General features: G+C 41.9%; 1 protein-coding gene across 2 annotated transcripts in view; it reads left to right on the top strand.

Annotated features, from left to right (window-relative positions):
- polrmt (polymerase (RNA) mitochondrial (DNA directed)) overlaps window positions 1-25920 on the top strand; it is a gene marked incomplete at its 5' end in the record, with an annotated part of 45246 nt that overhangs the window by 8530 nt on the left and 10796 nt on the right. For both annotated transcript variants that reach the window (XR_013767067.1, XM_079158526.1), the window contains 11 exons: window positions 2844-2993; window positions 5176-5343; window positions 5834-6004; window positions 7334-7573; window positions 9442-10227; window positions 10519-10641; window positions 11835-11957; window positions 13414-13593; window positions 14700-14786; window positions 16991-17104; window positions 25030-25082. Coding sequence is in view for 1 of the 2 variants with exons in the window: in XM_079158526.1 (XP_079014652.1) it covers window positions 2844-2993; window positions 5176-5343; window positions 5834-6004; window positions 7334-7573; window positions 9442-10227; window positions 10519-10641; window positions 11835-11957; window positions 13414-13593; window positions 14700-14786; window positions 16991-17104; window positions 25030-25082 (2195 nt within the window). The remainder of the gene's footprint in view (window positions 1-2843; window positions 2994-5175; window positions 5344-5833; window positions 6005-7333; window positions 7574-9441; window positions 10228-10518; window positions 10642-11834; window positions 11958-13413; window positions 13594-14699; window positions 14787-16990; window positions 17105-25029; window positions 25083-25920) is intronic.

Raw genomic sequence — 25920 nt, 5'->3', positions numbered from 1 at the left:
TTCACTCAAAGTAAAGCATTCATAAATTCACGAGTTTTAGCATCCATCATTATATTAAAGATAAACACAGAAACGATTGAATCTCTTCAGTCATCATAATCAGTGTCATGTACGTCCCAGTGTTGGCTGCTGGTCGTCATGCTTCAACCTCACAGTGAATTCAGTGGATGTAACAGAGACTGCTTCATGCTAATCTTTGGATGGCAGATGTTTGTTGTAATCAGCAATTTTGTGTTCCTGCGATGCGATGTATATACACCATGACATGTATATTTCATATGAAATGGATATTCAATCAAAAAGCATTATAGAAATGACTTAAATTTATTCAAGAACTGCATGGGAGGGTTTATGTTAAAGAGTGATAATGTATGACTATAAATACAGAAGAAGTTATTTCTTCAAGGCTGATTCTGTATGTTTTGAGTGTCAAAGCACCAGAGAGCTGGGAAAGCTGTCAAGGCTCCAGCATGACTACGAAAGATTTGATTGTCACCCCCTCACAGCCAGACAGGCACTGGCCTATTTATAGTGAGCCAACTCTGCTTTCTAATGGATCCCTCGATTTCCTTGCCTTTCCTCCTCTCACCTCTCGTCCTTTTTCTTTTTTCTTTTTTTCTTCCACTGATGATCCTCACATGATTCATTAACACCTTTTTTGTTCAATTGCGGTATTTTTAGCCTCAATCCTTGCGCCGCATTCACTTTGCTCGTCATCTGAGTGACATATTTTTGGTCTCCTGTATCTTGTTATTGACCTGCGTGTGTGATGGCAGCAGTCAGCAGGTCATGTATTTTTATCTTAGGAGTGTATGTGAAGCTATGCCACACGGTGAAACAGGTCAAATGTGACTGCTCCATTACAGTTCCGATTGCATTTGTAAGGCTGGTTATCTGACTGTGACTGTGACTTTCTGGCAGGTTGGTTTTAATGACTGAAAGGCTGTCCAAATAACTGGTCCACTAGATAACAGAGGAGCAGACTGGATGGTCTCCGGAGGATTTTGAATCGGTGTTAGCGGCAGACACACAATCTAATTAGAATATTGTTTGTTGTTGTGCGATGGAATTTTGTTTAAGCTGATGCTCGTACAAAATGCAGTTTGATCTAGTTTCAACTTGTGATCAGAGGTTGAATGGTATTCTATCATTTGATCGTTATGTTCATATGGAAACCGGCCGATATGCGTTGTGGGCTGGACACTGTAGGGATTGGGAAAAACATTATAGGTTTGGACATTTGAGTTCATTCAGTGTCGCAAAGTATTCAAATAAAATCGCACAGCTTTGCTTTAACAAAATTCCAGCGCAGTCTGTCGAGCTTTTTGCTTTTCTTTGAACACCAGAAGCTTCGGAAGTTTGTACCTTTTACAAACCATCATGCCAGCGCTATTTCCTCCTGGTATACTGATCATGTGGTGTTAGCTTCTTAGCTAATCTGTTGTTCTGAAGTTGTATTATTGTACAAAGAGCTGTGAGGGACGCTACCTTAAGCTTTGCTCTGGCCGCTGGCCATGCTCCATCTCTCTGAGGCCTGATTTACAGTCTGATGTTGTTCTTACTGCTGTTGTGTACTCCATCCACTCATGCCCACAGCCTTTCTTCGACGTGGACAGATAATGGTCCCACTGCCTCTGTAAACAACAATGTACTTTTAGAGCACATTTTATTTCTTTTAGCAAGAAATTTGGCAACAGTCAGTCTGTTCCTGACAGTAGTTGGTCACCTTGTCAGTGCAAACCACTTTAAGGAGCACTATTGTTGTTGTTCTTCTTTTTATTATTATTATTATTATTTGTGACAGTGATGCTTAAAAGAATAGCAACTGCAGCTACTGCTATTGTTATTATTTTCAGTTACAATTACCCCTAAAGAATTGGAGAACTGAATTATAATAATAAAATCCTGATAACAGAAATTGGATAGAATTATAACATCATATGTAACTAAAGCATGCTAGTTTACATTTTTAACTCTCTACTAAATGAAAAATCAGCTGTAAAATAATGTCCCTTTGGTTATTAAAAATGAACAAATACTGTGCATCTGTCCATCAAACACCCTTACAGCCCTATTTCTGATCAATATTGGCTTTTGTAGAACACTTAGTTTGATGGAGTTATTTCATATAATGTAACGGTGGCCTCCAAAATTCACCATCCAAACCCTCTAAGCTGCCATTAAATGTCCAGTCGAGTCTTGAAAATAATAAACTCGGAACAATGAACTCTTTGTTTGCTCTCTAGCAATACTGAGCCAAAGCTTGTGAGATTGAAACTGGGTTTAATGCTCTCTTGGCGGCGGACTGAGATGGTTTTATGACTTGGCCTTCGCTCACTGGCCCGAAAAGACTCTTTTCTACTTCTTGCCCTGAATTGATCCTCTCAGGCAAAGTTTATCCCCCGGTCGTGTTCCAAGTGACTTCCAGCCAATAAGTGATTGGTGGGTTAGAGGTGCTTAAAAGTAAGATGGTGTCTGTCGGTCAATCTTACCGTCTTGAGAGGTGAAGCACAAGGCAAGAAAGTCCCTTAAAGGTCCAGTGTGCAGGATTCAGGGGGAACTATTGTCAGAAATGGAATATAATATTCATAACTACATTTTCACTGGTGTAAAATCCCCGTTAGCTTAGGACGATTCCTCCATATTTACACAGGGAGCGGTTCCTCTTCACAGAGTCTGCCGTGTAGCACCGCCATGTTTCTACAGCAGAGGGGTGTTAAGTTGGTTGCCACAAAATCCTCAACACTGGACCTTTTTTAATGTCATACAGTTGAAGCAATCATTATTTTTTAGGTTCTGTCTTTCTCACTGTTGTGTGTGTGTGTGTGTGTGTGTGTTTTTAGAGGTCCGACCACCAGTACCCCAAACTGGACTTCACTCAGGAGGAGCTTCAGGAGCGTTTCAGACTCCAGCTCAGCATGGAACAGGCCTGCACTGTCACCATCGACTCCGTGGAGGTTGCCAAGCCTGTTACTGAACACATGGCTAAAATGGTAAACAAACCTACCTGTTGCCTCCCCTCATCTTCATCACACTCTCTCAATACACTAGATTCTTAAAAAAATGTGGATTTATAGTGCTGTGATGCTGAAAATCCACAAATTCTTAAAAATGTGTGTTATGTAGTTGTTAATAATAGGTGGTTTGGTCTATATCGAAACCTTAAATCCTAAAATATACTAGATGTACAAGATTTGGTATTTCAACCCATTATTGTCAGATATCTACAAAAATGTTGTTGCTGATGCAATGTTTAAAAAAATATAAGACAACATTTCCCATAAACCTGGTTGCTTCCTGTTTGATAAAAATGTTTTGCTGTAATTTTGTGTCTTTTAATCTGTGAACAATCCTCTATAATCCAACATTCTGGCTCACAATACAAACGTAGAGGGTGTGTTTATCTTGGCAGTTGAAAAGATCATACTAATATAACCCTGTTTACGCGGTGATGATGTATTGACATTTATGTATTTATTATATCTATGGGTACCCTTTGTTTCCTATGAGTGAAGTTTCTCTTTTTCCTCTATCAACTTTTAAATAATATGCATTTAGGCGGGACATGTTGGAGTAAGAAACATATTCCTGTCGCGTGCCGTCTTTTTTCCAGCTCTGGCATTTACAGTCCAGACTGGCTCGTCTGCCCCTGCAGATGGGCTACGTAGGAAGCGAGCAGGCTGAGAGTCCCTGGGGGTCAGGAAGCATTTACAGACAGGCAGGGCAGAATAATAATGTATTGTAATGGAAGCCTCTGGAGAGAACGCCGGGTCGCCTCTCCATCCACAATGCAGACTGACTGAAGAGTATGCATTCACACAGTCGTGCACAGAACATGCGTATAGCCACAATACCGCCACAGGCACACATGAACAAAACAACTGCTCACACATCTACAGAATCTCATTTTGCATTATTCGTTCAATTGTTTCATGTAAATCTCGAAAATCAAGAAGCATAGCTTGAAAAGTGATTAAAGTGCACCAAAAATAATAACGCCGAGGCAAGTGCTCATTCTGGCTTCTCCCACTTTTAAATCGCATCAGATCAAAATATGAACCACGATGTGAGAGCACAGAGCAGTGTGTGTTTAGATGGCTGTCTAGTTTAAGATGAAAAGGGAAAATAATCAACAGTAAACTTAAAAAAGGGCACTTCAAGAATATTAAGTAATGCTTGTAAAAAGTACAAAAATATAGTTGATAGGACAATTCACCTAGTAAGATTTCCTGAAACAAGATGTCATATTTAGGCCTTTCAAGATAAAAAAAAAAGAGATGTTGAAATTGGCTGGAAAAAGTCATTTTGAGCGATATTTCACTAGTATAACTTTATCCCAGTAACTGGAAGTCACCAGAAGCCAGAAGCCAGTCTTTAGCCACATCATCTGGTGGATCATTTAAATCATTAACTCTTTATGTAAAGCTAAACCACCCAAAATGAAATTCCTCAATAGTTTTGACCCTTTTGAAAATACACTTGTTTGTGTGTTAAATATAAAGCTACAGACAGCAGGCGATTAGCTTAGCATAAAAACTGGAAGCAGGGAGAAACAGTTTGCCTGACTCTTTCTATGTAACTCCCGCAAAAAACACAATAGTGCGTTTTAACATTTTGTTTGTTGTACGGGTTGAATAAACAAGATATATAATGTTAATTAGTGAGCTTGTTCAAACCAGGCACGCTATTTACCAGTTTGTGTGCTAAGCTAACTGGCTCTAATTTTATACTAGCATCAATCTTCTCAAGAAAGTGAAAATGTCAAACAAATCCTTTAACGTCAATGTTATGAGGATGTATGGTATCATTGATAAATTGATTACATCACTGCAAGCCATTCTAATGGGCCAAGAACTTTTTTCCATTCAGTTCTAGTCGGTGGCCCAGTAGTGTTTCTCTCAGAAGGATAGTCTGTTTCTTCTCTGTCACCTGGAGGTTTCTCCTCCAAACAAGCCTAACCATCAAATGGAATGCACGCTCATGCTTCACCATACCTTGTGTCCAGTGAGAGGTGGCCCCATCTCCCGCTTCACACTTTAAAATGACGTTCCATTTGGTTCAGACAATATGTGATAAACAATCATCGGTGCAGGATTGTTCATTTTATTTGACACATCCTTTGAGGTTTTCCTGCTGGCAGTCACCGTCATGAGATCAGTTGTGTTGTCCTTTCAGAGGGAGCTGCTGGCGGATCAGCGGGCACAGTGGCAGAAGATCCTCCTCCAGGCCCTGAGGGAGAGTAAGATGATCCTGGCTAACACCAACACCAAGGACTACCGGCTTAACCTTTATCCCTACCTCTGTGTGCTGGAGGAAAGAGAGTATGTTGACATCATGATACAGGTAATACAAACCACCCAGCCTGCCACTCAGTGAGAAGCCAGAAGTCTTGGCTTTAACAAAGACTTGTCGGTGTTTGAGTCAAAGTAATTTGAGGGACAACAGCTTAACTTTACTAGTGTTATAGAAAAGATTTGTCGTGATGTCACCGCTACGCTCATTTGTTTTCTCCACACTGCTGTTGTGCAATACGACCGAACCCATCTGGGAAAAAACAAATCAGAAAACCGACAGTGAAGACAGCTGCAAAAGCATCAGGCTTTATCTTTGGCAGCAAAGAATAGCATGCTTTGATCAGATACCTTTTGCTTCCAACATAGACAAATGCACAGCATGTGTTTTTTTTATTCTGAAAAGACCATTTACACATTGATTTCCCCTCTGACTGAGAGATTGCTTTTTCATTAAAACTGAATCAGATCTGCTTATTGGGACAGAATTTTCCGAAATGTTTCCTTCTGTTTGACGTTTTGAACTGTGTCCTACTCTTCAGAGCGTTGCCAACATGCCTCCCAGTGGAGAGTCGCTGAAGATATTAGCCAGAGATCTGGGAAACCGGGTCTACACCAAGTACTCTGTGCGGCAGAAGCACCAAAACCAGATGGTGGAAAAGTTGCGCAACATTTACAATGCTTACACAGACCTGCTGGCCAAAGACACAAAGGTAGAGAAATCATCTCGCTCCACATGTCTTCTCCTGTATGTACTTCTTATGTGTATTAGAGAAAGTGTCCTGTTAGTTAGTCTGAGCAAGATCTCTTCTGCGTGCATTTATTTTTTTTGGGCTACACAATAATCGAATATTAATCTTGATCACGATTTCGGCTTCCCACCCTTAAATGAACAAGATTTACTGTGAAATGCATATATGGTAATGTAAAATGCATATCAAATCTAGCGCTTCTCAAACTCACAGCCAGCTTGTCAGGGGACGATCGAGATGTTTTGGCTTCACTTTTGGGTTGCACGGCATAACCGCTACAGCGGCAGCCTTTGAAAAACCTTCATGAATGTTGCAGCTGCAGTCCAAAGCAAAAGAATACTATTTTGGGTAAACGGATTTGGTACAATTTTATTTATAATTTGCGTCTAGGAGATGCACTGTGGATAAGGAGTAGTCAGGCGGTAACCTCCATGTCTGAAAATTAAGCTGTTGCAAAAGTGCTTTAAACTTGCATTCTCTCTAATGTCCATCAGGGGGCGACTCAGGTTGCAAAAAGAAGTCAGATGGTATAGAAGTCTATGAGAAAATGACTCTACTTCTCACTTGATTTGTTACCTCGGTAAACATTGTAAACATGAGTTTATGTAGTTTTTCATCTTTTGGAAGGACACAGACGGCTCTAGAAACTGAAAAGCAAATGTGCAAACTGAAAGACCTTGTGGTTCATTGCTTCAGTCTCTAGTTACATAAAACACAATCCGTGACTCTCTATTCTGTTCCAGTGCGTTGATAGTTGTGGTACACTGGGGTAAAAAACGCCAGTGTCATCAACATTGTAATGAGCAACAGCTCATTACACTCCAGTAGCTAGTTATACCAGAAGTTAGTTACGGTTAGTTTGTTTGCATGCAGCCTTTGTAGTTCAAAGTATACCTATTGTTGTGCTTTTGTTGTTGTTGTTGTTATGACACCAAACAATCAGCTTCTTACTTACTTGTCTGAGGACCAAATCATGTTTTTATCCTCTTGGATCATCTTGCTCTTGAAGGCTCCCCAGCTGTGTGTTCTTGTTTTTGGCTGAAATGTTAATGCATCAAGGCTTTTATCATAGTATTCATCATTTTTCTTGAAACATAAAAGCTATCTTTTGATTAGATCACAAAAATAGTGCCTGTTTGACAAATTATTTTAGGTCTGACTATCAACTGAGATCTTGGGTCTTCTCAAACATGTCGACATGCCTTCCAAACACTGCAGCTCACTGGGATGAGCGATGACTCCATCCTCACTAAATCAAAAAACAACCCGCTTCCATCTTTCTCCCTGTAGGAGTATGACGTCCTGCCCAGCGAGCAGTGGACTAAGCTAGAGGCGGACCAGAGTTCAGGACCCTCGCTGCAGGGAGGAGAGACCCACTGGCCATACATCGTATCCCTGGAGCTGGGCACCTACATGGTGGATATGATGGTCAAGAACCTCAAAATCAACAGCGACATCCTGAACCCGGCTTTCGAGAGGAAACGCATCCCCATCCTGTACCACATGTACACCTTCCGTAGCACACGACAGGTACGGTGGATGCGCAGGTCTTTCCAAGTGCTCACAGGGATATCAAAGGAGTCGGCAACCCTGGAGTTGGCAGCGATTATACTCCTGCCAAATAGACAGGGCTTTGATAACCTGGTAACAGGATTACGGAGCATTAAACCAGAGCCAAAAAAGATCCTTTCAGCTCAGATTTATGTGGAAAAATGGTCAAGGATTATATTTAAAGGGATCTCCTGAATCCTGAGGAAAATATTCAAAAGGATTAAAAATACAACAACTGTTCATTGTGAGAACCCTCCTTCAGTTAAATCAAACTATTATATTCATTATGACCTTTTGAAAGTTACACACAATTAGTATGATTTAGGTTAATTGGGTACAGTTGTTGCACAGAAGTTATAATTTTCATTAATATGGAAAGAACCACAGTGAAAGAAATACCTGAAAGCACTTGACCTTCACTCTAAAGCTCATCGCCTCGTACACCTGTGCACCCGCCAATCCATGTGAAGCTCCAAAGAGTGGGAATTCTAAAACTATTTTCCCCTTTGTGTGAATTGGCAGAGGGAACGGTCGAGCAAGATGAATAGGTTCCGGGCTAATCCCTTTTTTAGTGTCCCTTTAATTGGCTCGTTGATTTACTGCCACAGGAGCCTGCAGGAGGGTGAGCCGACCGTGTCATGGGTGAGGCAGAAAGAGAGAGAGAGAGAGAGAGAGAATCATGGACTTTTTGGACTAAATGCACTTTGACACTGTTGCGGAGTTTTCTTCTTTCCTCGTATTCTCCCCCTCCCCTTTCGCTCTCTCTTCGGAGGTTAGCCCATCAGGGGAGCATCCTAATGATTTTACAGCACAGCATGACAGTCTGACTCATGCAAGCAATGCTGAGGAGTTTTATTTTTCTGTCAGGTTACTGTAGTTGTTCTTATGATGGTCTTTATGTCCGGTCCTACGTGTTGTACGTACGAGTTAGAACAAAGGACACATAATTCTGTCACATCAAAGAAAAAACATCACCTCCGGTCTGCCACCCTGGCTGGGGGTTTACATCATTATAGAAAGAAAAGAAAGAAGTTCCTTTAGTTCATCTGCAATGTGGGAGCTCCAGTATGTAAGCCACATTTCAGTGATCACAATGGGACAATTCAGTTTAGCGGTGAGGTTTTTAGATAGGGATGCACCGATATTGTATATCGGGCCGATACTGACTCAAATAGCTTGATCGGGTATCGTGACAATTGGGCCGATCTATTCAATTCATATCTATGTTTAAATGCTATTTACATTTTAGAATGGAATTTTAATTCCTGTTTAAGTTTGGACCAATTTGTTGGTGCATTTAATTTTCTGTTAATTTTGAAGTTAGTTTTTTACCAAGTTGCTGGTGTTTGTTTTATTATTTTAATAAAGAAAAGAAAATAATGAAATTCATTTTGATGTATTTATTAGTTACATTTTGTTTTTACAAAGTTAGGAAAGCCATTTCTAAGTCAAGCCTGATGTTGCCACATCAAAGAATAATCCCAGTCACTTCCACACAGTGAGGCACACAGCTCATTAATTAAACACTGGTTTCAGATCGGTACTCAGTATTGGCCGAAACCCAAAGCCCAGGTATCGGTATCAGGACTGAAAAAGTCGGATTTGTGCATCCCTATTTATGGAGCTACAGTTTTCTGACATTAGCTGGTGACCAGTTGTATGAATGATGAATAATATCATTGATAACTTATGTTTATCCTGTTTGTTTGGTTCTGTACTAGTGCAGAGGTTGTTGTTGTCAGTTATGATTCAAACTTCTATTAATCAGATGTTCGATTATGTTATTTATTTTGTGTATCTGCTCATTTCTGCTTCTAATTGGTTTCCTTTGATGTTTCACCCTCCAGGTCGGCTTCATCAAACCCCACCCCATCCTGACTCAGATGCAGCAGGACGCCATGGAGACCAAGTTGACCTTTGACTCCTATGTGATGCCGATGCTGTGCCCTCCGGTGCCCTGGACGTCTGTCAAGTTTGGAGCCTACCTGCTGACACCTGCCAAGCTGATGCGCACAGTGGAAGGGGCCACGCAACACGAGGTGTTGTTGGAGAGATGCCAGAACCTCCTCCCGGTCCTGGACTCCCTCAACCAGCTGGGCAACTGTGCCTGGACTATCAACAAACCCTTGTTGGACATTATTATCTCCATCTTCAATGATCGGGGCAGTGATAAGCTAGACATCCCTCCTCCTCTGTCAGAGGCCCCCAAAATACCCCACTTCAACGTCCAAGATCCCACTTATACGGCCTCTGAGAAAGCCCACATGAAGAGGGAGGTGATTAATGCCAAAAAGAAATGCAGTGAGATGCACAGCCTGCGCATGGATGCTCTGTACAAACTCTCCATCGCCAACCACATGCGGGATGAGATCTTCTGGTTCCCTCACAACATGGACTTCCGGGGTCGTACTTACCCCTGTCCTCCGTACTTTAATCACCTAGGAAGTGATGTCACGCGGGCGGTCCTTGTGTTTGCAGAGGGGAAGCCCCTCGGTCCAAAGGGACTGGACTGGCTAAAGATCCACTTAGTCAATCTGACAGGGCTGAAGAAGAGGAGCTCACTAGAGGGACGGCTGGAGTACGCTAACTCAATCATGGAGGACGTATTGGACTCGGCAGACAACCCACTCAATGTCAGTTTGCCCTTATTGCTCTTTCCTGTTCATTGAAAGCTTAGTCCTACCTTACATTCATAGTTCCACTTAGCATTTCTTGTTAGAACGTATCAGTTTTGAGGTTTACACCATTAACATTTGCAGAAATACAAAAACAGCTACTATTAACAGTTTCTGAAATATGCAGATTGTAGCATTACCCCTTTCTCTCTGACTGCAGGGACGGTCGGTCTAAATAGTGAGCTTTTCCAGCAGGAGTGTTTATGTCAGCAGTATAATGTTCCATGTGCTTGTGTTTGTCTTCCTCAGGGTAAGAAGTGGTGGATGAATGCAGATGAGCCTTGGCAGGCTCTGGCCTGCAGCATGGAAATAGCCAACGCTGTGAGATCTCCCGATCCGACACAGTTCATCTCCCATTTTCCTGTTCACCAGGTACCATTTAAAAAACAACACAATTATTTATCTATTTACAGAGTTGAATAGCGATTTGAAACACATGTTGAATCTCCTACAAATAAATGGCCTTGTACTTGTTAAAGTGCTTTTCTAGTCTTCCGAGCACTCAAAGCACTTTAACCCTACATGTTATTCACCCTTTCATACACTGATTGAACTGCCGATCCTTTTGATTGAAGGACCCGCTCTACCACTGAGCAGTATTTAGCACCACCTCCTCGCAGCTGTTTTTAAATTTCAGTAGCGTCAAGGTTTTCACACGGTGCAGCATTGAACTTCAACCTGCTCAAGGATTGTAGACAATAGTCAGTCACAATATCATCAAATGTATGGTAATTAATGTGTACTGAAATAATGACTAAATAAAGAAAGTAAAAGGATCTAAATAGCCAAAAGGAGAAACTTAACTTTTAATTGAACAGCATTAAGCACACTGACAGCCCGCTGCTGCTCCGCACAACACAGATGCTACAGCTTTAGCCCGAACACGAGGGTCATGAAGGCAAAGAGAGAGAAGAGCAGAGAGACACGAGGGTCAGAGGCCACGTTGTGATGGAAATGAAATGAAAAAGATGAATTCTGCAGCTGGCAGGAACGTGGCCGACTTCACTGCAGTATTTATATTCGGCTTTTTCATTTTGCCTTGTGAGCTGAACACGGGGACGCTGCCGGTACCCAGATCCAGCTAATCGCATTTAAACTGCTGAGTTTGATGGACGGCTTAAAACAGTTCATTCTTTGATTGAGACGTTAGTTAAATATAATACAAAGACAATTACCTATTACTTTTAATACATTTTTAAATGTGTGAAAGACAAATAATTGATCATCAGTTAATTATGAACACCCCTTGTGACTTTCCTCTGTCTGATGCCAGATCCAGTTAAAGATGCTCCGAGTCTAGCGTTCACTTTAAGCTGTGGGACATGGAAATAATCAATGTTTTCTTATTGCTCTTACGCACTTCCTCTGTCCTCTCTCTAGTTTCTTTGTTCTTTCACTTCCACATTCTTTAGATCATCGGTTCTTTTGTTTTGTTCAACTGTAACCTCTACAACCAGCCCCGCGCTGCCCTCTCCCATTTGGTGCCTGTCCCTGTAATTCTGTTCTCTCCTCCTCCTCATCCCGCGCTTTAATCTCTCCTCTCCTTCCCTCCACCTCTCCTCCAGGACGGCTCCTGTAATGGTCTCCAGCACTACGCTGCTCTAGGCAGAGATGTTATCGGTGCCACATCAGTCAACCTCATGCCCTGTGACGTGCCCCAGGATGTGTACAGCGGAGTAGCACAGCAGGTCAGCACCAGTGCTTTTTGGTTTGCATTGTTTTTTGTTCCCTGCATGGACTTGGAGTCGCACAACAAAGCCGAACTGCGATTTTAATTGCAAGGCACGTTGCAGTTGCTCAGCTGTTAATATTCAGATGACTCACTATAGTGACAGATTAAGCATTGAGAATATATTTCAAGTTTCTCACTGTAGGTCTTGCATTTATAAGTTTCCCATGCCTTGCATCGCATATCCAAAGGCTTGAGGCAAGTGTGCATATGCAATGCTATCAAAAGAACCCAGCTATTTTTAAGCAGAAACAATGTGAAGCCAATTGTTATGAACTGACATTTCAGTACAGGAGGAATCAGAGTTTGCAGAGGAAAAAAAAAAGTCAGTCCCATGGCAGTGACTGTAATTACAAAGTACATTGTGGAGTTGTCAGTGAGCTGGGGGGCTGACTGAAAGAGCAGTTCGCTGCAGGACACTATCTTATTGTTGTATTTCACAGTTATTGTAAAATAATTACCATAATGAAATCTGGCCTGTGAAACACCTCGTTAACTCGTAAGATAAGCTGTACAATAAGTAGCAGTGGCGACAGTCATGTAGACCATGTTACTTCTACTACAGCTGAGTTGTTTACTGCATTAGTTGATCAACAGAAATGGAATTGACAGCTGTTGGTCCTTTTTTAAGCAAAAGTTGCAGAAGATTTTCTGACTCAAACTTTTAAACTGTGAGAATTTGTTGCTTTTCTTGTGTTGATGTTTTGGACTGTCGGACACAAAAATAGACATTTGATGGCTTCACCTTGAGTTTCACAAAACTGTGATGTAGTGGTCGACCCATGTGGGTTTTTCAATGGCCGATGCAAATATCATGTTTTTCTTTTTTTGGGGGGTCTGATAAAGCACAACAATTTAATAAATTTAGCACATTTTCTAAACAGCAAAATCACAAATACATATTTCTTCCTCTTACCTTTTAGTGCTATTTATCAGTCTAGATCTTGATCCCCTTTTATATAGATCAGTACTCTGTGTGCAGTGCACTTATTTTTAGTTAAATATTCCTACAGTTAATCAGAAAACTAACTTATGAATGAAAAATTGTGTTTTAGTGGACTTAAGAACAGCATTTGTCAGTGGATAGCGGCGTCTCTCTGTTTCTGAAAGAGAATGGAATTTCCAAACTTGCATGAATACAAATAATAAATAAAAATGTTTGTTTCGTGGCCTTCCCTGGTGTTGGCTAACTTTGTTCCACAGCTGAAGGCTGCCTAATCTCAAAATGTAATTACTTGACTCGATTCTTTAGGCAACCGATTGAATCGGTCCGTCACTACTGTGATTGACCTTTTTCAGCACTTAAAATCAAAATATCCTCCAAAAGACACGTTTTGAACTGAGGCTGTTTTGTCATTTGCGTCTATGTAAATGACACGTCTGTGTGTACCTCCGACTTGCCCGTGCGTTTTCAGGTGGAGGAGTTCCGAGCGCGCGATGCGCGGAGCGGTTTGAAGATCGCCCAGGTCCTGGAGGGCTTCATCAGCAGGAAGGTGGTGAAACAGACCGTGATGACTGTCGTGTACGGGGTCACGCGCTACGGGGGACGCCTCCAGATAGAGAAACGACTGAAGGAGATTGATGAGTTCCCAAAGGTACAGCAGTTGTGATGGATCGGGGGCTTTCCTCGCACTGCGTACTGTTTTATTTTTAGCGTTGTATCAGCGTGGTACGGTAGAGTGGCCTTTTTAGCACAGTCACTCCTCTATATAGGTGTCCCCTTACGTCTTCCTCTTAGGCTATACATTCTAACACACACTGAGCCCAGACCGAGTCGGAATGATGTACAAGATCTTCTCTACTGAAGTCAATGCTCCCCGGATAATGTTGCTCCATTGTCTCCTGCGTGTGCACAAAGACATTTAGCACACAGTCGAAAGTGACTGCATATAATTTGTCCGGTTCCAGTAGCTTTGACCTTGACATTAAGAGTCCCACCACACTGTCTCTTAGGGAGCCGCACAGAGCAGTAGCTTTTAAAGTTTATTTTAGTCAAGCTAATTTATGGATCATCTCATTGCAGTGAAATAAGATATGGCATGGTTCTATCAGGGAGGCCAGCAGTGCAATGCAACAACAGATTTATACGATACCCTGCACACGGTCATTATGAATCTATTTTTAGTTCGGAACCATTGCACTTCGATTTGGCTGCACGTAAATGGAGCCACCCATTCTGTCAAATGACACCGTGGCAGGGGGATGGAGGCATTTCATCTTCTTCCAGCTCTGTGGTGCTGATTCTCTGTCACATAGCTATATACTTCCTTACAATAGTTGGAGTTAATCTCATTGTCCGTATAGATGGAATCGGCATGATCCCGCTGTCGGTGTATCTACCAGCTCACAGCCGGAGGATTGTGCTAAATTACTTCTGCATAATGTCCCTAATCGTTTAAACAGGGAATTAGGGGCACGTGTAATTGTGAGTGATTACAGGGGGAAGGATGAGGCAGCTCCAACCGAGGAGGAGATCATATCGCTGTAATGATATGCGGAATATACCACGCTCATTCAGTGCTGCAACTTTTATCACTTATATTTACATTTTACATTTAATCCCTAATTATAACTAAGTGGGGGGTAAAAAAACACAATGTATAGTTTGTTTTAATGAGAAATGCAGCGGAGCACAAAGATATTGTGTGTGACTGTGTGGGGGAAACAAATCCACAAGCCTAATCGTGTGTTGTATTTCCAGGAGCATGTATGGGATGCATCCCATTACTTGGTGCGTATGGTGTTCAGTGGCTTGAAGGAGATGTTTACAGGGACCAGAGAGATCCAGGTGGGTTCATTGCACCTACGTAAAGTCAAATACATTTTCTCATCTAACAAATCACCACAAATATGACATGCAGGATCCACATTCACACGTGCAGTAGATCCTAACCCCTGGTATAGAGTAACATCCACTTTGGTAACTTTTTATTAGGTTTCTGTAATTTCTTGATCAAAGTTTTCTATAAAGGCAGATTTGATTTGCTACTTATTTTTGGGGAATTTTAAGACAAAAGTCAACGAACACACTTACGCTTTAAGGAATACTTAATATTACTATTCGTTTATTAATTACTCACAGCATGTTACCTTGAATTCTTTATTCTCCACGGTGAACAGAGAATACAAAAACAGAAAAATCGTTTTTACATAAATTTGTGTCTCGTTTAACAAAATTATATTTAAAACAACCGTTTGCAAACTCTCACACAACTCACACAATCCAAGTCTTGTCTATTCAGTGGTAGGCTCACCACTTACCAAAACATTTTATTTAAAAGAACTTCTGCCACTGCCATCTCATGCTTGTCCAGACAAATGTTTTTAAAATAATACGATTTTGGTGAAAACACGTGTGGATGGCAAGAAGTGAGAATACCGCTGGACATTAGAGACCTGGATTTTACCGAAGCAGTTCTGTGAATGTTTGTTATAGTTTTGCTCCTAAAAAACTTGGCCTCCGTTCATGAAGGAATTATTCCATTTTAGTCTCTTTTCGGAGTCTCCGTTCACCGTAGAAGCATGCGGGAATCAACCACTATGTATAAACCCAACATAACTGACTTACTCTTAATAAGATAACAGAACATAATCCCTATTTCCCCTTTTTAATTAATACAAATGTTTTTCCCCAGGAAAGACCTGTAAAATAAGAGGTTTCTGACTACTGACCCACTACTCCACATAGGATGATATTTTATTTTTATTGATGACTAGTTTACTTCACTATTACCCCGGCAACGACACCCATTCATCACGCAGACTAGATTTAGGACGTGCACCTGGTTGGGGTGTGTATATTATCTCCACAGGCAGAGAGGAGTCTGGCAGCAAATAGAAACGCCACCCACCGCTGGTGTGTGTCCTCTGGGGAATGTGTCGGCATGGCCCAGTCTGAGATGAAAAATCCCCTTCCCCATCATGCCTTGGTGCCAACCTGATGCTTGTGTGTGTGTGTGTGTGTGTGTGCGCGCACCTGCTGCTTTTAAATAGGTCACATCCTCTTGTATTTCCCAGAGGTGAGTTGAAGTGTGTGTCTGTGTGTGTGTGAGAGAGAGAGAGAGAGAGATAGAGATGTAGCTGATCAATTCCTGGTGCTGTCATCCCTGACCTCTTCAACGCTCTCTGTATATTTCCCATTCATCCTGTCAAGCAGCTACTCATTCTCTTCAAGTCGTTCAGTCGTCCTTCTGTCTGTCTGCTTTCACTCTCCCTCTGCCTCCTATCAATCCATCGATTGATCGGGTAATATCTCCAGCTTCCTCGTCAGCTGATCTCTCCCTCCCGTTTCTTCGCTTTCATGCCATCTTTGTTTCATTGTACCTGGGAATATAAGGAGGGGAGGTGGTGATGAATGGAGCGGTTTTGGGCCAGACTGCTACCTCAACTTGTGAGGACAAATATATCTTTCCAACAGCTCTCTGTGTGCCTGCATGTGTGAGGAGCCACTTGCGGGGCATTAATAGGGTCTCTATTCTTGGAGCCAGACTGTGCCAGACACAGCGTCATTTTTACAGTCCGGCAACAACTCCTCACATGTTCCTCGGCAAGTTTTCTGCTCCAGGAAGTAGAACAGCAGACTTGTCACCTTAATGGAGGGCGGCTTGAGAACCAAGATTTTCATTGGTGTTGCATTTGATAATAGATAACTTGAAATTGAAACCTAATGCATAGATCATCTGTCGATGCTGTGGAGAGAAAAGTCCTGTTTTCTCTTTCATTGTAGTGTCTTGTTATATTTGTCGCCTGATTTATTAAATCTGCCACTCAACTGTCCAAACTCACTGATTTGAGCTTGATTGCTCTGTTCTCCACACACACACACACACACACACACACACACACACACACACACACACACACACACACACACAGTTACAAACATACCAAATAGGCAGACTCACACTCTTGATTGGTGAAGGGCTTTGAATATTTATAGTGTGCTCTAGTGTGTACCCTCACTCTCCCCCTGCTGGCGTCCGTGTGTTGCAGGATTGGCTGACGGAGAGCGCCAGGCTCATCTCCAAGTCTGGCCACACTGTGCAGTGGGTGACGCCCCTGGGTTTACCAATCATTCAGCCTTACCACCGCACACGCAGCCAAGTGGTAAGTAAATTAAAGGGATAAATCGAGTGTTTTTGAAGTGGGGTGGAATGAGGTCTTTATCCATAGTCGGTGTCTTACCTACTGTAGATGAAGGTCAGCACTCCCCCAGTTTCCCCCCAGCACTTTCTGAAAGTACAGGAACTTTCGGAGTGGGGTTAGCAGGGATTACTGTCGCTGATTGGTCAAACACAATGTGCCGCGGCTTCAACTCGTGTCCCGCTTCATTTATACAACAAGGAAGTACTCAAGTATAGATTTGGGTTCGCAGTGAGACAAAAGCGAACCAAGGTTTGGTTTTGTTCAACGTGTTTTTTAGATGAACAAGCTGGTGTTTACCCCTGCGACCATCAGCAGCCCTCGTCCCGTGTCATTTTACTTTTTCATACATCAGCGGACTAATTTGCCAAATCTCTATACGCTATAGAGACACAGAACCTTTTATTTCCTTGAAAAGTAGTCGCGGGACTCAAATCACCTGCGGCTTTATGCATGTGTGGGGGTTGTAATAATTTGTATTGTAAGTCTCACCGTTCACACCATTCTCAATACTCACCGCACCTCTTCATAGCACACTTTGTACACACCTTTTCGACTCTGTAGACATTTATTATTCTGTTTACATACAGACTAGTAACGGAAACCCCTGTGAGAACCAGCTTAGTGCTGATATAGTGTAATATGTTTTAAACTTTACCCCTCATTGTCATTTTGTTCCAATATTTCCGTGAGGTAGTGAGATGCTTTGGATCATCATTTTGACTATAATCATAATTTCACAGTGCAATTCCCACTCATTATATTTCATTGGACTTTGATGGAATTTCTGATGAAGCTGATAATAAGTCATTGGTGGCCAGTTTGCTGTGAGTCGGTCGGTTGGTTCTAAGTCAGAGGTGTTCAGTACACACATATGAGTCCAATGAGTATTTACAGACAAATATAACAACACAAAGAACATCGGTTTGTGTAATATCTGTCAGCTCATAACGAGCCATAAATCTTGTTAAAACTCGTCGTTTTGAGCCGCTGAGAGCAAGCTGTCGTCCTCATGCAGCCTGCCCACACATTTTGCTTAACTCATTGTGGTTTGGCAAGGCTCAACAAGCATAGCCCCAAACTCCTCTACATGCATTTGGATCAGCCTCTTTTTTGCTCTTTTAATTCACCCCCTCTCTCTTCCTTCCCCTCCCCCAGTCTTCTGTCTTTTTCTTCTCCAACTCTCTAAAAATAATTATTGTTTCAGTCTTCTTACATGCAAGACACCCAATCCATCATGACGGCTTAAGTACAGGATGCCTTGCGGGTGGAATGTACGATGGCTTCGGTGCGGGAGTGCACCACTGATGGTGTATTGTGATTGCTGTGATTGCTGTGAGTGCCTCAACTTTAATGGAGCTCAACAACATCACGAGAGTTGTCCGTCACTGTGGAGATCCTGACAGTAACGAGTCTGTGAGATAACACGTCCGCGTGCCAGCACATCTGCAGATAACATGCTGGTGTGTGTGTGTGTGTGGATGTATGTGTGATGATTATATGAAATCCATGTTGCCCTTTATATCCTTAAGGTCATTAACTAAGTGAAAGGAGAGACGGACATACAGCGTATGCCGAGCACATGCAGTCAGCTTGCTGATAGGTTGGCCCAGCATGCCGCCTGCTCTTTATAATGACATCAAGCAGACGGTTGGCTTAGAGGGGCAGTGACACCTCATGAGAAGGTGCAAGAGAGCGAGGGTGACAGATGGCGGGTCCCCTGAGGGTGCATGTCTCTCTCGATGAGAGAGTGGCGATGTGTTAGGCCGATTTCCTTTGATTTGATCGGCTTCTTTTAATGTCCAGCAGGGACAAGGAAGCTGATTAGCATGTGCGTTTTTTTTTTTTTTTTTTTTTTTTCAAGGCCTAAAGATGATGAATGAGATGATAACTTCATGGATGATTGAGGTTTTTAGCTTACATTTTACAGATAACTTTTTTTCATCCCCGTCAATAATTCTCTAATCCAGTTGCATCATTGGGCAACAACAATTGAAACTTTGCAGGAAGGTCACCCTTTTCCCTGCGTGGCTGGATTAAATTCAATCTCCCAGTCTCCTCTCTGCCTCTTAAATCCAAGGCCACAGTGTTTCTGGGGGTCATTAGTAATTAGACTCTCGATAGAACGGGAAGATGAAGTGTGATGCACCAAAAGAAAACCAATAAGGGGAGAGAAAGTAGCTACACTCACACATCATCAGAAAGGATTGCGTGTGCATGTTTGTGTATCTTTTAGCGTTTCTGTTTGTTGGTTCTTTTCCGTGTGTGTACAGAGATGAGTACAAATGCCGGTCAGTGTAGCCGAGTATTTTCCACGGCTGATGGGAGTTGAGGAAATTAAAGTAGGATGGAGTAGCTGAATGGAGCTTGAACATACATCAGGGAGGCTGCTTAACAGGATTGGGAGATACTAATCGGATCAGAGGTCACTCTGGCTCATATTCCATGTTTATTTTTCATTCTCCCCTCCCATGCAAGGTTACAGTGAGATCTCACTCTCAGGGGATGGTGACACACGGGAGTCGTCAGCTGGATTTGACTGGATTTGTGAGTTTATAGCGTGACTAAAAGCTGAGTTATCTAATGTCCTCTGTGTGGAAAGATGCAGTGAGGTTTTGCTTGTGATTGGTGGACAGTTAGGCATTGTGCTATTCTTTTTGTTACAGTACAAGTAGCAATATGGTCCACTGTCAACATCGAGAGTTTAGTATGATGTGGTCTAAGCCGTAAGAGTTAATACCTTTTTATTAAAAAAAAAAGAAATATCTTCCTAATCATGTAGGGATTATGAGACAATGGGTCTCCTGGGGACAGACACACAAAACAGGAACTCACCCCTCCTACATAGGAGCAAGACACCCAAACTGAAAGAGAAACCGTTTATGGCCACTTTGTATTTCTTTTTGATCGTTTTGCGTCCGTTTGTTGTTGCTATGTGGTCAATCTGAGTTATTTTGGTAGTTTTGTGACTCTCTGTAGTTCTACGTCCGTTTGATGTTGTTTTGTGTCTCTTTATGGTCGTCTGCTGGTCAGTTTGAGTCTCATTGTGGGCATTTAGCATCTCTTGGCCAAAAAGATTATATACGCTTCTGTCTGGTCTACTTTTCCTTTTGATTGTACAGGCCTGGAGAAAGTTTCCAATTCTATACAGAGTGAGTCGGCTTTTCTATTTCTGGGGAACTTGGTATCTCTAAATGTCGTCGTCATGCCCTCCATGCCTCCTTTTGCCTTGGAACAGAAGCCATGCTGTTCCCAGGGGTAGCATGGAGTTTCGGTGATCTTGCAGAATCTTGTGGCATTTTGGGATGAAATAATGAATGCAGTTTGCGTTTTCAAGGACATTCCCGAGTGGAAGAAAAAGAAAGTTTGATAGCAGGAAGGTTTGGGAAAAGGTCAGTATAAGTGTGGCGAGCTTCAGGGGTGTGTGTCAGTGTCAAAGAGTCTGCAGCTGTCTTCAGTGGGGAGAAGGCGAAGGGGAGGACCAGGTGACCCGGAAGAGCAGAGAAAAGAAACTTCATCCACTTCAATGGAAGAGACGTGTGTTATTAACCACTATGTGATGAATGGGGATTCCCCTCTTGGCAGCACGGTGTATATGTGGTTAGTGATGGCTGGTGTATCCATGACCATCTGTGCTGCCACTCTCATGTGATTTAGACTACAGAAGCCTATTCCCCACGGACACACAGCAGTGTTCGCCAAGGTCTCATTCATCACAGCCTCTGGGTTTGAGCCAGGTCGTGTACACAAATCATGCACGTATGCATTATAATGAACAGGGGTCCGGTGTTGGATGGTGACCTCATTTACAGTGTGGCAGTCCATTACTCACATCTAACGTAACCGCCATCTCTTTCACCCTCGCACCTTTTTGCGTCGCAGCGTTCTCCCTTTCTAACCTATCCGTTAGCACACTAACAGCGGATGTAAAGAGGGGGATGATGGACAGATTCCCCCCACAAGTCCACCTACAGCAATGATGGATGAGATAGCAGCCATGGCAGGAACTAATGGGGTTTTGCCACACCACGCTTCTTTTAAAGCCATTTCTTGATAATTGTGTGATTCCGTCATTCATCACACAGCAACCTTCAAGTATTCAACTGGAATGTCCAAACCCAGTAGCTCGCAGGCTTCTTTAAGCTAGCTTTAATGTGCTTTCAACCAAGACCTGTAACTTTAATCCCTAATATGTAATAATTACAATATTACATTTTTACAACTAGGCTGTCATGGTAATATTATTTACAGAAAAGTATGTCTATTTTGTGTCTTATTACCATCAAAGCACCTCCATCTTGTTCTACTCTGAGTAGATAAAAGAAGATAAAAATATAAGAAAAGTGTAATCTGTAACAATATCTCAATGCACTTGAGTCATTTTTATACTAATACTATTTTCATACAGCTAGCGGCGTGGCTCAATGGATCGGTTGGTTGGTCCACCACTTTGGTTGAGACTGAAATATCTCAAAAACTATTAGATTTGATAAATGCCGTGATACTTTTATTCAGGTATCGTGGTCCCCAGAGGATGAATCGTACTGAACGACCGACTTCTCTTGCACCATCATGAGATTGGCAATTTCGGTTGGCAGGGGAAATACCTGAACAACTATTAGATAGATGGCCGTGACATTTGGTGCAGATATTCATGGTCCCCAGAGGATGAATCCTACTGGCTTTGATTGTCCCCTGACTTTCCACTAGCGCTCATAGCAGGTCAAATTTTTCACTACTGCAAAATCTCTCAAAATCTACTTGATGGATTGGCCTACATTTTGGAGAAACATTTATCACTCAGACAGTATATTCTAATGATTTTGGTGAGCCACCACCAGGTTGAGTGTTTTTTAAATTAGATTTGGTGCAGACATTCAAGCCCCCCTCGAGGTGAACTATAATAACCTTGTAGACCTCGTATCTTTTCATCGACCGTCATCATCAGGTCAAAGTTTTCATTTGTTCAATATTCTATGTGGACTCTTTGTAGTGTAGAACTTGAAGAGAGGAAATTTGAGAGACATATGTCTGGTAATAGTATGTAGAGAGACAAATCCTGGAGCTGCTCTGCAGACACCGAGTAATGAAAAAAACGTACATAACCTGACGGCACCCATGACGACTTTACTGGGATATGGTGTATGTCTTATATTCATCACTCATACACTCTTCAGGATGTAATATCTCAAACAAATGCTCAGTGAGCGCACACGCTCAATATGACTCAATATGTCAATGGACCAATTTCAAAATGTGTCACCTCATTGTAAATGGCGTTCTTGATGTCCCAATTTCCAGCTCAGCGTTTTCGTCGAAGCTGACTAAAATCAACCATGGCTCACTCACTGGGTTAAGAGGGTTGTCTGGTAACCGCAAGGTTGACGGTTCGATCTTTGGCTGCGACGTGTCATGTGTCGAAGTGTCCCTGAGCAAGACACTGAACCCCCTAACGGATCCCCGGGCACCTGTCATAGGCAGCCCACTGCTCCCTATATACAGGGATGGGTCAAATGAAGAGACACATTTCCCCCTTTTCCGGGATAAATATAGTATAATAAAATAAAATTAAAAAATAAATGATTTGTTTCTTTATTTTGCCTGTTTTTCCATGTATTGGACCTTAAATCTAGGAAATGAAAGCGTGTTTGTCCTCGTGTGAGCCTGTTCATAATTGGGAACAAATTCTATTACTTTATATTATTGTGGGTAAATCTGGTCAGTAATTAACGGTGCAAATGTCTGATGACTTTTAACAATAAAGGCTCTTGGGTTTTTTTCAGTACAGCACTCTGAGTATCATTGAATTGAAATAGCAAAAAGTTTCCGCATCAAAGCGACATCATTGGGGGGGGAAATAAAACGTGTTCAGACAGAGCGACAGACAAAGTCACTCAGATACATTAGTTCAGGCTGAATGAAAGGTAAACGCACTAATGCTCACCTTGCCGAGCCGTTGGCCTCCTGCTGCCGGTCATATCTCAATCCTGATAGTAGCCCGTCGTTCCCACCCCGGCACGGTTCCAAGGTGTCAGGGAAAGACTGCCCTGCCACAGATGCCTTGGCACAGCGAGCTAACTGGATGGACCCTCAAGGCTTGGGAGATTAGAGCGCTAAGTCTTCCCCCCACTAGGAACTAAAGGCTTTGGTGTTGGTCTTAGAGCGTGTAAAAAAATAAAAATGATGGTATGAAGAAAACAGCAGAGATCAGAAGCAGGTATTTGCCTGATGTCTTCTGAGTGTGTATAGAGACTAGAAAATATCGTGCTGTGCCTAATACATCCGGCCTTTTGCACTGATGCTTGGTCATTAGGGTTGTTTTGATAATATTCCTGTACTGTATACTAGTACTATACTTTGATTACCACCTACTTTTACTGAGGTGTAACATCGTAGCATACTATTGGTGCTTCAGTAATGGGGATGCCCCTGCTTGGAAGTTTCCTGTTGTTAATTTCCCCTCTCCTGGCTCTCTTTTCCATCCATTTCCTGTTTGTGATGACTGTGCGTTACCGTGAACTAACTCCATCTCCTGCCCTGTTCGTGTGTCGATGCAAATGTGTGTATTTGCCTTTGTAGACGTGTCTGAGTCTGTGAGAGTAAGGTGAGAACAGGTGATACTCTCGATAGCACTTCATGGCCCCAAGAAATGCAAACGTAGTTTATCTTTAAACAAAATGTCGGGGTGAGGGATCATTTTATACTCTAAACTATTGGCATCAGTAAAGCAGGAATAGAAGGAGGGGTGGGATATCTTTAACAAAAACAACTGTGGTGGCCTTATTGATCAGGGATTATGTTTACGCATGCGTGTGCCCGATGAGGTCACCAGTCAATATTCACTGGTTTCTAGGTGACAGTTTTCCAGGAAATAAAGTCCCCATTTTGTGGAATCTTTACAGAAACCAAGTGATCGAGGTGTGCCGGACATTATGAGGTCACTTATGTACTCGCACATGCTTCTCTTCCTCTGATTGTTTGCCTTCGAACAATTCACAGTTCTGTCCCTGATGAGCATGTTGCCACCCAAAAGCTGCACAATACAGCTCACTAATCTGTTTGTTTTTTTAGCCAAGATCCACCCGGACTAGTTATACTAAACATTTGCACATATGATGTTCATATGATGGTGTAAAATAACTCAGCACAGCAGAAAAAATAAAATGGTTTTAATAACATTTGTTATAATAAGATTTAATACCCATTTTGAAATATAATATCTGACACTGGGTTTAATTCTCCAATAAAGGCGTATAGCCTCCATTACAAAGACGAGCACAGCTATTTTTAATCAGTAAAGCAGAGTTGAACCGTTGAACCACAATCGCAGCCTTTAGGGTTCAAGTCGCCTGCGTTGCGTCTCTGCGGCTTCACGTTGCCACCTTGTGACACCCTGACCTACATAAGCAGCTGGAAGAGGGATGGACAGATGGACCGGTGGTTATAGATCTGCTTCTATATGTGTTATCAAGCATGATTTGTTAGTCAATTTATTGACTTTCACCCTGAATTGGGTTTCAATTGGGTTGAGAAAGTGATGACCAATTATAAGTCAACCTGAGGCAAGAAATCTAAATGGCTTTAGGTTTGGCTTGATTACTTATTTGGAAATGTCCTTCAGGTGAAGGGACTCATGTCAGCTATGGTTTTGTTGTGTTGATTTTGTGGTCTGCCTCTCATGTAATGAACCGGGCATTTAATGTATTTAATTGCAAATTGTATTACTATTATTGAATGCCTCATCGTGTGGAAATTGACTTTTTTAGCTGTTGTATGTATTTAAAAAAAATGTTTTTTATTTTTTTTTATGTTAAGAACAAACAATGAAAAAATGTATGGTTTGAGATGAATATCCCACTTATTTGTTTGTCTTTGTTTTGCCTCTCCAGCTGAAGAGTACCATGCAACACATCAACCTCCAGATCAGCCATGACTCCAAAGAGTAAGTCGTCCTGCAACGAACATCTGTTTCTCTGCTCTCGTACTGAAACTGACCCACAGCAGATGAAAAACTTCTTTATTCTCTCATTCTCGCTCATTGACATTTTGTGCTGAAGTGTCATATTGGTGCCCCGGAACAAAGACAGCGGATAGCTGATGAGAGAAATTGTGCTTACAGCAGGAAAACATTTTTGTCTTGGTTTTGTTTTTGTGTCTTTAGTGAGTTTGCATTCACAGGTTTCTATAATGTAGTGCAGACAGCTTGACAACTCTCGGTTTAGCTTTTAGAGGTGAATGGAAGTAGAAAGTAGAGCTCTCTGGAGGCAATTAGCTTACTTTTTCAAGAACTTCATTTTCAGCTGCACAAAAGCTCTTTCTCCACTGGCTATTTCCACTAATTGCCTACTCAAACTCGGATGTAACTTTGCAGCTGTCATAAAGTAGGTAATGGCATCAGAGGTGTTTGGAAAACCTTTAAAAGCAAAGTGATCGAAATTAGTTCATAAAAGTAGTTTAAACTATTTTGTCCAGAAGCTTCATTATGGATGTACAACACATATACTGCAAAATCATATTACTGCTAAAATAGTATACAGTCATTAACAAGAAAAAAGGGGGTTTATGCAAAAAAGGTTTAGTGAATGGCAAAATACACTAAGTCAGCAGCAAACAACGCATCTTTAAATGAGTTCATCTTATGAGAAGTATGTGACATTATTTAACATCAGCAAAAAAACAATGGGCTGAATTAGAGTTTCATCGTGGAAGTTTAACTAAATTGAAATAAACAGTAAAAACAACTTTAAAACCTGAGCAAATCCACATTTTATCATGTCTAA

This window comes from Pholis gunnellus (assembly GCF_910591455.1).
Source record: "Pholis gunnellus genome assembly, chromosome: 4".
Lineage (NCBI taxonomy): Eukaryota > Metazoa > Chordata > Actinopteri > Perciformes > Pholidae > Pholis > Pholis gunnellus.
The sequence above is the reverse complement of the archived record's forward strand: the minus strand, read 5'-3'. Positions and strand labels throughout refer to the sequence as shown.